The sequence below is a fragment of the Aquarana catesbeiana genome, linkage group LG08, assembly GCF_042186555.1.
Source record: "Aquarana catesbeiana isolate 2022-GZ linkage group LG08, ASM4218655v1, whole genome shotgun sequence".
Lineage (NCBI taxonomy): Eukaryota > Metazoa > Chordata > Amphibia > Anura > Ranidae > Aquarana > Aquarana catesbeiana.
The window spans coordinates 200,527,159-200,541,169 of NC_133331.1; the positions used below are offsets into that span (position 1 = coordinate 200,527,159).

General features: G+C 39.6%; 1 protein-coding gene across 1 annotated transcript in view; it reads right to left on the reverse strand.

Moving 5' to 3' along the window:
- Window positions 1-2,771: 2,771 nt before the first annotated feature.
- Window positions 2,772-14,011, reverse strand: part of LOC141106222 (annexin A4-like) — a 97,924-nt gene continuing 86,684 nt past the window's right edge. The window contains exons 12-15 of the mRNA XM_073596810.1: window positions 9,913-10,008; window positions 7,896-7,954; window positions 5,714-5,836; window positions 2,772-4,891 (exon numbers count right to left, since the gene is read on the reverse strand). Coding sequence (XP_073452911.1) covers window positions 4,832-4,891; window positions 5,714-5,836; window positions 7,896-7,954; window positions 9,913-10,008 — 338 coding nt within the window. The 3' untranslated portion in view covers window positions 2,772-4,831. The remainder of the gene's footprint in view (window positions 4,892-5,713; window positions 5,837-7,895; window positions 7,955-9,912; window positions 10,009-14,011) is intronic.

Genomic DNA, 14,011 nt, shown 5'->3' on the forward strand with positions numbered 1-14,011 from the left:
GTCATCCCAGAAGGAAGCCTCTTCTAAAGATGATGCACAAGAAAGACCGCAAATAGTTTGCTGAAGACAAGCAAACTAAGGACATGGATTACTGGAACCATGTCCTGTGCTCTGATGAGACCAAGAAAAAAAACTTATTTAGTTCAGATGGTGTCAAGCGTGTGTGGCAGTAACCAGGTGAGGAGTACAAAGACAAGTGTGTCTTGCCTACAGTCAAGCATGGTGCTGGGAGTGTCATGATCTGGGGCTGCATGAGTGCTATCGCCACTGGGGAGCTACAGTTCATTGAGGGAACCATGAATGCCACCATGTACTGTGACATACTGAAGCAGAGCATGATCCCCTCCCTTCAGAGACTGGGCCGCAGGGCAGTATTTCAACACGAGAATGACCACAAACACACCTCCAAGACAACCACTGACTTGCTAAAGAAGCTGAGAGTAAAGGTAATGGACTCACCAAGCATGTCTCCAGACCTGAACCCTATTAAGCATCTGTGGGGCATCCTCAAACGGAAAGTGGAGGAGTGCAAGGTGTTTAACATCCACCAGCTCTGTGATGTCATCATGGAGGAGTGGAAGAGGACTCCAGTGGCAACCTGTGAAGCTCTGGTGAACTCCATGCCCAAGAGGGTTAAGGCAGTGCTGGAAAATAATGGTGGCCAAACAAAATATTGACACTTTGGGCCCAATTTGGACATTTTCACTTAGTGGTGTACTCACTTTTGTTGCCAGTGGTTTAGACAATAATGGCTGTGTGTTGATTTATTGAGGGAACAGCAAATTTACACTGTTATACAAGCTGTACACTCACTACTTTACATTGTAGCAACGTGTAATTTCTTCAGTGTTGTCACACAAAAAGATATAATAAAATATTTATTGATAAAAATGTGAGGGGTGTACTCATTTTGTGAGACACTGTAGCTCATGCAAATCCCTATTTACTGTAATAAACTGAAACTCAACTAAAATAAATAAACACAAATCATAATATGTATTCATCCTGTTACAGTCTATTTTTCTAGCCCAAATAAGGCCCGAGTTGAGAGTCTGAATGTCTGGTGTCACACCCCAGGTAGTAGAGGTTCTGTGCCTTGAGGTACCAGCTCACTGTAAATGGATTACAAGTACCTAAAAAAGGCTACAGTATAGTTTGTTACAGCCATTATAATTGACACTCGTGTTTAATGACAGACAAAAGGTCCATACAATGTTATAAGCAGTAGATGTTCATTATGTGTTAGATACATGTATTAAAGCGAATGTGCAGAGAAAAAAAAAAAATTATCTGCATTTAACAGTGGTTCCAGCCAAAAAAAACAAAAAAAAAAAAAAACTGTCAGGCAATTGTATAATGTGCTAGTATGCATTGCATACTAGCACATTATGGAATACTGACCTTAGAACAAAGCCCTCCTGCTGTGCGCTGTCACCGTTGAGAGGGCTGACACCTTCCCCCAGTCTATCTTCCTGATTCTGGCAGTGTGATTGGCCAGAGTCGTGATGACGTCACTCCAGCGGTTCTGGAACGAAGCCCTGAAGTTCCAGCAAGGTATACAGGACCTTCAGAGCGCATGTCTGAGCGGTGATGTCACTGGCTGCATATGAGGTGAATAGCTCCCAAATGGTGCATTCATTTTATGTCAGTGGTTCTCAACTCCAGTCCTCAGGACCCACCAACAGGCCAGGTTTGCAAGATAGCTGAAATACATCACAGGTGATATCACTTGCTGCTCAGTGATTGCAGTTTTCTAGTCTGCAACTCCCCAAGGTAATACTTAAAATCTGGCCTGTTGGTGGGTCCCGAGGACTGGAGTTGAGAACCACTGTTTTATGTACAGGTAAGCCTTATTATAGGCTTATTTGTAGGTAAAAGTTACCATCGCTTTAAGGCTGGAAAAACACACCTTTGGGATTTTGTAATCGAAATTAATGGAAATACATGTCACAACATGCATGTAAAGACGCACATTGAGTTTCGATTAATTTCAATGGTAAACATTACAAGGAAAAAAAAAAAAAAAAGAAGCTGTGTTGTCAGCAGGCTGCTATACCTTTCCAATTCTGTAGGTTGTGTACATCAAACTCCCCCCTTCCCAGTAATATGGTCAAACAATGCACCATTTAGTGTCCAGGATATTTGGTAAACATAAGCTATAGATTGTACTATAATTTATCAGATATTTTTGTCTTGCAGACTCTAGATCAGTGGTTCTCAACTCCTGTCCCCAGGGCCCACTAACAGGCCAGGTTAGCAAGATAACTGAAATACATCACAGGTGATCTCATTTGCTGCTCAGTGATTGCAATATTCTAGTCTGCATCTCCCCAAGGTAATACTTAAAACCTGGCCTGTTAGTGGGTCCTGAGGACAGGAGTTGAGAACCACTGCTCTAGATGAAGATTATTCCAACCTACCTTTGAGAAACCAACATTTTATCAATACAGCTTTTCTTTAATGTGCACTTTGTGATACATAAAAGCATATTTTAATAAACCAAGAGCCTGTGTTCTGGTGTTTTGTAACAATATATTCTGTTCACCATTTTATTTTTTTAAATAATTTACATCATTTTATATTAGTAAAACTGATTACAATTAACAGTGAACATAAAGAGAGAAGTTTCCAAAAACTTGTGTCTTGTTTAAAAAAAAAAAAAAAATGTTAAATGTGCATCTGGTTTTGTGCTTCTCATTTCACGAGATACTGCCTAGGAAGGAATGATACATAGGCTGCACTTGGCACAAGATGAATAAATAGCCTCGGCCTTAGACTGTAAACTGATTTAATTGTACATCATATTTTAACATATCTGTAAAATTGATATAAATTTCCAGTACAATATAGGCACATCACTATTGTTTTTTCCTTCAACTTATTGGAACACGAAACTAAATATTTTTAGCATTACAAAGATTGGCTACAGCAGGACATGGGAGTTAATGTGTGTGCAAACAATGTACAACATACAAATAATGGATTGCTATTTTAGAAACTAACAGTATAAAACACATATTTAATAAAAAGATTTTTCCATTTCTTTATAGCTATTATTACAGGTTTGTCTGAAAACATATCAATCCTATTGTAAATAAAGAGGTGCAGTGTGTACAGAAACATTGCTATTATAATCCGCAAAAAAAAAGCATTACATGGTGACTTAAAAAGGATTTTGGTGACAAGAATACATTTTCCACTCAGGCTTTGTTGAATTCTAGGCCTAAAGCATTCTGGGACTAAACAGCTCTTTATTCTTGTCCATGCATTATAGTCACTGCCACTCTGATCATCAGAGCACAGGGAGAGTTATTCCTGAAGATGGAGCAGAAATTTGCATTCATTACTTAACCTATCCTAGAATCTGGACAACTTCTCTCCACTTTCATGGCCCACCATATCCACCTATTTTACAAATAGGACTTATAGGTCTTTTCAATTACCTGGGTATGGTTTTCCACTCTGCCTCTAATTAAACTTGACTGTCATTTATGTCTACACTAACCTGTTCCAGGCCAACACCTGACTGGCTGCTATGAAGCATAAAACTACCATTTTGTGCTCTAGTAAAGTGTATATATGTTTCAGTGACTTATAAATCATGCATTCATGCATTTGGGGCCTGGTAAATTGTTAACTGTTTTCAGATGTTGAACTAGAGTCAAAATTGTAAATATACTGTCTGCCACCTTTGTGCTGATTACTCCCCATGCCCTGTCATGTCTAACATCCTACACCAGGACAAGTCACCCCAATAGGGGACACAAATTGCAAAAGAAATACTGCCACAAAGGACACTGTCTGTCTGTCTCCACGGGTAGTGTTCCAGACTTGTTTTGTCTAACCCTAAAAAATAAAAAGGAAGTGAGGAGAAATCTCCCTAATTGCAGCCCTGGCAATAAAATGTAGGCAGAGCTTGTAACCCTTCCGCATTCTATTCACAAAAAAAGGAGGGAGCTGAGCTTTAGTCAACATCAACTTGTGAAGTACAAAATGATAAGCAAGCCTGAGTGTTGCCATAAGGATTGTCCCAGTTAGACATTTCCCAGACACAGAGGACTCTGTGATTTCATCCGAGAATAGGTTAGCAGCCTATGCACTACACTGTCAATGTTTTAAGGAGAGAGAACTGCACTGAAGAAAACTGGCTGTTTTATAGACACACACAGAGTAAAAAAACACATTATAATTAGCTGAACAATCTAATATAAAGAGATATGCTAGTAAAACATGTTCCAATGGTGGGGATTTACTAAAACTGGTGCACACAGAAATTGGTGCAGCTGTGCATAGTAACCAATCAGCTTCCAGGTTTTATTGTAAAAGCTTAATTGAAATTGACGTTAGAAGCCGATTGGTTACTATGCACAGCTGTACCAGATTCTGTTTGCACCAGTTTTAGTAAATCTCTGTGAATGTGTCCATTTAGAGGGATCTGACTATACACATAATTTCTCTACACGTCAAGACAAAAAGTGTAAGACATATTTGTTTTTATTCAATGAACTAGGGCAAAAAAAATAACTGTGCTGATTTACAAAGATCAGTAATCTACTGCAGTTAATTCTAAGCCATCTCTTTACCTGACTGCAGTAACCTGAAATCTAACCGACTGTTCTGGATTACAGCACATTGTAAATCATCACTGCTTCCGGCACTGATTTACTGAAGTAACACAATTGTGGAGGACAAGGTCATGGTTCAATAGTCAGATGTCAAAATGGTTCTTTTCATATATTATAGGGTACCCAACTCAAGGCATGTCCATGCTTCAGAAGAAAACGTGAAGGGGAAAAAAGCCAAGAAAACATTCAGGATGAAGGACACATGTTTAGTCACTGCCATTACAAAGCTTCAGTAGGATTTTCCTGTAATCTCCAGATGTGTCACCCTATAAAAGAGAAGGAAAGATGTACAAATTGTTTCTATGCAGATTATCTCAAAAATCCCTGCAGGATAAAGATATATACATACAAACACACCTTAAAAAAATCCCCTTTCTTGCCATACTATTAGACCAAGTATAGTAGAGAAAAATAATTATTTTCAACCCCAGGGATGACAGTTCCAAAATAATTATCATTAAACAAGATTCATAGAACAGACTCACAATGTAATTGAAGTTTTGGAACATGATATAATTTAAATATAAGGACTTATTCTGCATATGCCTTTATGAACTGTGCTTTACCATCAATTGTTATGCAGCTTCTGGATTAACAGAAAAGGATCTTTGCAGTTACTATACAGTTCTAGTTTTTACACTGCACTGCTGTGTGCACATTTCAGAGTAATGTGTTAAAAAGGTTGTAAACCTCCACAGGGAAGTTGTACCTATAGGTAAGCCTAGAATAGGATACCTATAGGTATTGTAAATATCTCCTAAATGTGCGCCGTTCAGGAGATATTTACTGTTTACTGCGCTGATGATGTAATCGGCACATGCGCTCTGAAGGAACGGCCTCCCGTGCAGTTTTTCAGGCAAGTGTGCCGTGACCGGTGGCGCACGGGAGTGACATCACGCGCCTCCGGCCAGTCACAGAGCCGGAGTCCGCAGCCCCAGAAGGAAGACGGGCGAAGATGTATGCGGCCTGTAGCGGGGACGACGATGCATACTAGCACATTATACCTTTACTTTGCGGGGAAGAAGAAAGGAAGAAAAATCCACCAGGGTTTACTTCCTCTTTAATATCAATGCATACAAAGGTCTTACCGTGATATCTGTGTACAGTGACTTGCCATACATCCTCTTGTACTCCTGGCGGATATCCAGCAAATCTACTTCGCTACGGGATACCATGATACGAATCAGGGTTTTATCTTTTGTCCCAGCACCCTGCACACAAAACAAAGATAAGTCAGGTAAAAACTTTTCCTTACACACCACTGACTATATGACGAAACCATAGCATACTATACTATTTTCCCACACAGCACTGTCACATTTCTCGTTTAAAGCGGAGTTCCACACAAAAATGAACTTCCACTTTTTGGAATCCTCCCCCACTCCGGTGTCACATTTGGCACCTTTCAAGGGGGAGGGGGGAGCAAATACCTGTCTAATTTTGCTCCCACTTCTGGGCATAGATACCCGCGCCACCCACGGGTATCTACGCCACTCCCCCCCCCCCCGCTGTCTTTTGGGAGACACAGGAGACAGCAGGGACCAGTGGGAACGCGCAGCGCCAGTCGCGCATGCGCAGTAGGGAACCAGGAAGTGAGGCCGCAAGGCTTCACTTCCCGATTCCCTTACCGAAGATGGCGGCAGCACCCGAGAGCGGAGGGACAGATTGGCTTCGGGTGCCGGCTAGGGCTGAAACAACTAATCGATTAATCGGCAACTAATCGATTATGAAAATAATCGATTACTATTTTCATAATCGATTAATCGGCCAGTAACATAATGGGGTTAAAAAAAAATAAAATGAGCCCTTTATAGTACAAAAAGAGCAAATAATCGCTACTGTAAATACTTTCACAGTTCTACAGTAAAAAAATGAACCCCTTACAGTAGTGATTATCTGCTTTTTTTTGTACTATAAAGGGCTAATTTTATTTTTTTTAACCCCATTATTTTACTAAACGTCTTAGACCTGGTTCACATCGGTGTGTGTTTTTTGGTGCTTTTTGCAGAAACGCACTACAGTTCATTTACATGGTTTCCTATGGGACACGTTCACATCTATCCTTTTTTTCAGCCGCTGCATGTTTGGAAAGGGTCAGGGACTTTTTTTAAACGCAAAATTGTGCTTTTTTGGTTCAATATACTTCAATGGAGAAGCTGCAGAAAAGCATGTAATGCGTTTTTGCAGCAATTTGTGTTTTTTAATCTGCCCAACAACAAATTGGCCAAAAAAATGCAAAAACGCAAATTGCAGCAAAATCACGTGTGCAAAAATCAAAAAGCACTGCAGAAACAGATCACAAGCAAACTGCATAGGTGTGTACCGAGCCTTATGCTGGCCACACTGATCAATTTTCAGACGAGAATATTCATACAAAAAATCTTTGTACATTCGCTGAATGAAAGAATGCTGTTTGAAATTTTCACTTGCTTTTAACATTTCTGTTTAAAATGAATGTAATCTCTGAATGAAAACCACATACACTGTCTGAAAATTCCTTTGACCAAGAAGTTTTCTATTATTATTTCCAAATTTTCCCGTCGCTGTGGTTGAAAATGAACGTCAATTTGACCTCACTAACAATTAGAAAATCGAAAACGAACGTTCTTAAAATTACATTTCTTTTTTGAAGGAAGACATTGTTTGTTTTTTTTTAATACAAAAATTTGATCTCTGAGTCTGATATTTACTCTTTAATAGTATATACAGTATATCTCTTCTGTCTGTTATTCTCAGAGTAGATTAGAGATTTTGCTCTCTTAACCATATAGTTGGTTATTTATATTTACCACTGCATAGAGATATTTAAGAATAAATTGCCTTTTTTAAAAAAAAACTTTACATATTAACTAAAATTATACACCTCACTTATTTTTTTTGATGTTATTAACCGATTAATCGAAACAATAATCGGCCAACTAATCGATTATGAAAATAATCGTTAGTTGCAGTCCTAGTGCCGACATCGCGGGCGCCCTGGACAGGTAAGTGTCCATATTTTAAAACTCAGCAGATGCAGTATTTGTAGCTGCAGACTTTAAAAAAAAAAAACGGCGGAACTCCGCTTTACATAAAACATATTTTCTTATGCATAGCTAAAAAGTTATGCATAAGAAAATATGTTTTATGCATAGCTAAAAAGCTAGGCGATCAGGCTCCTGTATGGATAATATAAAGGTTCGTGAGGGATCTGTTAGATGGTAATAAATAGTTGAGGATATCTGTGCTCCAGTGAAGGATCTTTGTTTGGAATATCTTTGTGTGACTTACCTTCATTGCCTTGTAGAGTCGTTCTGCAAAGAATGCTGGTGTGTTTTTAAGGCATTTTACTGAAAAAGACAAAGTATGCTCAATCAGTATCCTGAATAGAGTTCTATGCTAAATGTGTCATGGTTATTATAGCCTTTTATAGACAGAGTTATCTGGTAATCTGAAAATGTGTACATGCCACAACAAATTACACGTTGCAAATATTTGGTATATAGTTTATTACCAACATGATTTATATTGTTGAAGCTAAAAAATAAAAAAAATAAAAAATGGTGAATACTGTTATTTATTTACAAAGAGACTCTGTCACAGGGGGGGCATTTAGAGGTGCACATACCTGTAGCAGTCCCCCCAATCCTTTCTGCCATGGCCAAAAGCCGGGTCCTTCTGCCAGGTACAGATCTAACTTCATACCAGCAGCAGATCACACCCCTACCACCCTAGACAGAGACACCTCTACATCTGTGCGTCAGTAACCCTTTGAGAATGCTTATATTACCAACCTACGAACCTAGATTTTATATATGGTTTAATACAAGTTTGAAATGTAATTCTGAAACTACTTTATTGGCTGTTTTACCGATATATTTTTCATACTGTGGTGATTGAGCAAAGCACAAACAAAATGGAAGATTATCTTTGAAAATAAACTTTGATTAACTAAAAGCTTCATTCAAATGCAGTATGATCCTTTATGCAGAGGCACATATTCGTGGATAATGAATATTCGTCCATTAAAAAAAACAAATATTATATGTAATACATCAGTAGAATATCTATTTAATTTAACAGTGTGTCCAATGATCATACCTTACCTTGAGAAAAGAAAAGAGACAATATGATCATGTAACAAATAAATACAACAGCAATGAATGGTGAGAAAAAGTCTCACACTAAGGGCTTGTACACACCGCCTTTAAATGGCAACGCTTGGCTCCTATTCCTGCTACCAGCCAAGAGTCCCTCAACACCTGCCCTGAATGTGGCTCAGTACAAATGTGTGCAGCTTCTATACTGTATGTAATGTTCAGGCTGCTCTGAATGTGGCTCAGAACAAATGTGTTCTGCTTCTAATACTGCATGTGATGTTCAGGACGCTCTGAATGAGGCTCAGTACAAATATGCTGCTTCTAATACTGCATGTGATGTTCAGGCTGCTCTGGCCATTTGCATTCAGTGGCCGTCTGTACAAGCCCTTACAGAACGCTAAGCAACATTCATAAAGCCAACTCCAGAAAACAGAATTTCTCTTTTTTGTCAAAACGACATTTCTATAGTTCTAATACTTATAATTTGGACACTGGCAATATCTTGTTTGGATTTAGCACAGACACTGCAACAGAGAGGGGGAGGATTTCTATACAGTTTCTATCCATAGATAGAAACTGTACACATAGAAGTGTCATAGCCAACAGCAGCCTCTGGTGCTAGATAGAAGCCTCAGAAGTTATAACTGCCAGGAGAGATTCATTTTAAAAGATATAATGTTCTATAACTTATACAATAGGAATGCAAGGGCTAATAACCAGCATACAAATGACCTTGGTGTTCTAGTCACACACACATTTTTCATTACTAAGAAAAGATGAATATAGAAATGATGCATCTTTTGGATCAGTGCTGGCTTTATAAAGGCCACTTAACATGTCACTACAACACTGCAAAATGGATTCAAAGTGACGTGAGTGAGCTCGGAATTACCAGATATCTTCAGGAAGCTTATAAACAATTAAGGAAAAAGGAGAAACAATCCACATTAGCATCAACAAAAGCTGTAAAGAGATCAGCAACAGCACAAATAGAAGTAACCAGAGTGCACAATATAATGATGATATTATACAGAAGGTAACAGTACATAAAAAGAATTGTATAGCAGGTGCACACAGGACAATGTAGTTATACAGAGACACAAATTCCAGACATATGGCCACAAGCTAAGCTTGACTGGCATTCCACCGCTCTGCAGAGTATTCGGGACGTCAAGTGGCAATGTGTAGAACTAGGTCAAGCCACTTACCTACTGCAACCATTCCTCTCTCCAGATCCCCAGACATTTCACGGCAGATGCTCTTCTCCAGCTCTCGGTTGTACGTTCTCTGGTATTCATAACACACTAAAATAAAAAAATTACATTCATTAGTTTTATACCTGTAATATATATTTTATACTCTATAATAATGATAATTTATCATCATTGTTCAAACCTGGATTGCTGAGGTCTAGTGTGTGGTTTCCCCTAAAAAGGTCCAACAATCTAAAAGATCACACTCCTCTCATTTAAAATAAATGTGTCAAAAAAGAAAAATACCCTCACTCATCGCCCTCATTCTGAGCCAAATACTCTCTAGTGTCTATACTTACCTTACTGCTCTGAGAAGACACACAGAACAGGGCTCAGCCCCACTCCCTCCTCACTCACTGGCTCCCGGCTGCTGTCTCTCAATGTCTGCCAGTATTTGTGTTGTATTGCTAAGGTAAGAGTTGGGGGGTGCATGCAATATTTTTTTATTAGCCTTCATACATAGAATATTAACTATTATTATAATACAGGGTTTATATAGCGCAACAGTTTGTGCAGCCCTTAACAAAATGAAGGCAGACATTACAGTTACATTACAATTTGGTACAAGAGGAATCAGAGGGCCCTGCTCGTTACAGCCTACAATCTAAGAGGGAGGGTCAATTGATACAAAAGGTAATAGCTGTGGGGGATGAGCTGATGGAGAAAGTAAAAACGTGCACTAGTTAGAAGTAGGATAGGCTAAATTTAAAGACAAGGGTTTTTAGGGATCGTCTATAGATGGATAGATTAGGGGACAGTCAGACAGATTGGGATAGGGAGTTCTAAAGAATGGGAGAAGCTCTGGAGAAATCATGGGGGCGAGCATGGCAGGAGGTGACAAAGGAGCTAGAGAGCAGGAGGGCTTGGGAGGACCGAACAGAGCGGCTTGGTTGGTATTTTATGACTAGGTTAATGATGTAGCTGGGGGCAGAGTTGTGGGTGGCTTTGTAAATTAAATTGTTAGTACTTTGAATTTTATTTGTTGGGTGAGTGGCAGCCAGTGGAGGGATTGGCAGAGATGGGTGGAGGACACTGAATAGTTGGTAAGGTGGATGAGTCTGGCAGGAGCATTCATTATGGACTAAAGGGGGGATAGTGTATGTAAAGATAATCCAACGAGGGAGTTGCAGTAGTCGAGGTGAGAGATCACCAGGGAGTGAATTAGAAGCTTGGTGGTGTCATTGGTTAAAAAGGGGCATATTCTAGAGATGTTGCGGAGGCTAAGGCAGCATGAATTGGACAGGGATTGGCTGTGGGCCTGAAAGGACAGTTTAGTCTAGGGTTGGACTAATAGTTGTGCCACTGATTGTTGTGCCATTGATCTTGACAGAGAAGTCAGGGGAAGGGGCATGTGGGGGAGGAAATATTAGGAGCTCGGTTTTAAATAGATTCAGTTTGAGGAAGTGGTGTGACATCCAGGCTGATATGTCTGTTAGTAAATCAGTGATGTGTGAGGAGACTGATGGGGTGAGCTGAGGGGAAGAGATAGATTTGGGTGTCATCGGCATAAAAATGGTAGCAGAAGCCATGGGAGACTATCAGCTGACCCAGGGAGGACTTGTAGATCGAGTATATAGTCCAAAGACAGAACCTTGGGGGACTCCAACAGTAAGAAGAGTTGTAGAGGAGGAGTGCAGTTGTAAGTGACACTGAAGCTGTGATGAGATAGGCAAGATTCGAAACAACGGAGAGTGCAGCCATGCAGACCAAGCAAATTTAGTTTTTTGAGGAGAAGGGGGTAGTTTACTGTATCAAAGGCAGCGGAGAGGTCCAAGAGTTAAGGCCCGTACACACGATTCGAAAATCAGATGGGAAAATTCCTACGACGAGCTGTCTGCCGATTTTCGGATTGTTAGTACAGTGCTTTCGACAGCCAATTTCACTTTTTCATCAGACAAAAGCTGGATGAGCAGAATAGTAAATTGTTGATGAACGGCAGCTCAACGTCTGATTTTCAGTTGGTCAGTACAGAAATCATCACACAAAAGTCGAAAGTACAAACACACATGATCGGAATCAAGGAATTTCCCGGAAGAGTTCAGTCTTGTAAACTACCAATCGTAATCTAGAATTAACATTCGTGATGCGGCAATTGATGAAATGTTGAAATGCAGCACACATTCTCATCTTCTTTAATGGCATAATAATGAAGCTGCTTTGCTGGCGATACTCATGTAGTTATGCCAAACGTATTTTAAAAGACATTTGTTTTGTAGTGATATAAATAATATTTATAAACTGAATTTACCAAAAGAAAATTATAGATGAAATAGTGGCGCTAATCCCCAGGTGGGCAGATGCCAGACACTCTTATCCAGCCAGTGAGCTGAATACAGACATGACTAGAAAAAAAGTGAAAAAACATATATTGCTAAATATCCCAAAAAGTAAAAATTAATATTAAATAAAATAAAAAATTCAATATGAGCTAATATAAATTATAACACTCAGTGACAGTGATATACAAATATATAAATCCAAGAAAAAATATATAATGAAAATTGAGCACAGTAAATATCTATAAAGTCCAGAAACCAATCAATCATGAAAAATAATCGTGAAAATATTTGAAGAAAGTCCAAAAAAAGGAGTGAGGGTGACTCCAAAACTGCTCAGCTGTGTTTTCAAACATCCACCACACCTCTGTGACGTGAATCCACTCCCTGCTGAAATTCAAACTCACCAGCTGTTAAGGCCTCTCACTCTCGTGTTTGGCCTGACAGAGCCTCTAACCCACTTACATGGGGGTTAACATGCGAGCATACACCTCCACTGCTCCATAGGAACACCGCTTTTCTCAGGTTGGTAGTATGACGTAAAAATAAAAGAAGCTCCAATAGTGTAATCTCGTTTAAAAGATTTAATCACATATAAAACAACTTGTATTGAACTCACATTTAAAATAAAATAACAGGCAAGTCACTTCACGGCAAATGGAGAACTCCCACAGCACAGCAAGCAATAGCAACTGAAATAACAACAGGCAGGCAGGCCACGGCGGACCCAGGAGGTGTGTGTGCTCACGTTCGTCTCACCCGTCCGCAGCACTCGTCCCTTCACTGGAACTCCGCTCTGTCCCCCTTCACTCCCTCCTCTAGCACTCATGTGAGATCGCCGTGTAGCTACGCCCCGACATGTTTCATCATAAAGATTTAATCATGGGGTTTGCACCTGGTTATCTCCAGTTTCCAATATAAATAATATTAATATTATGGTTGTTGTTTGGTTTTTTGGGGAAGTTACCACAACACCATTATCCCTGAGTTTTTATGATCAAAGATACAACTATGTTGGTGTCCCTGTTTTTAATGCAACTGCTTACTCCCAAACTGTCATTTGAAGATCAGGAACGATCTGAAAACCGCGAATCAACGATCACCAAACGTCTACCAACAAAAAATTAGCAGAAGGGGCCCAAAGGGTGTCGCTTGAGAAAACAACTCTCTCTTTATACATTTGTAGAACTTCACTACGTTCGTGTTTGTTGAACGACAATTTGCGGATAGTTAGTATGCTAGACAAAATCTTGCACACGCGCTTTTGACAAAAATCAGTCGCTCGGTCATACGACAATCGAACTGTGCGTACGAGGCTTAAGAGTACGGAATAATGACGGTTGGTTTTAGCTGTTAGTAAGTCGTTTGTGAGTTTTAGGATAGCAGTTTCTGTGGAGTGCTGTGGACAAAATCCAGACTGAAGGGGATCAAGAAGGTTATTCTCAATGAGGTGGGCGCTCAGTCGGTTGTAGACTAAATGTTCAAGGAGTTTGGAGGCAAAAGGGAGTAAGGCGATGGGTCTTAGACCCCATACACACTATTCGATTTTCTGCAGATTTTTGTCTTCAGATTTACCAAAACCATGTAGTGCAAGGGCCTGCCTGATTGCATACAAAATTAAAACTCATTTGACCTCATTTTATATGGTATTGGTAAATCTGAAGACAAAAATCTGCAGAAAATCTAATAGTGTGTATGGGGCCTAAGACCCATCGCCTTATTCCCTTTTGCCTTTAGGTTGTTAAGATTGGTGTGGTCCAGTGAGGCTTTTTTGGTAT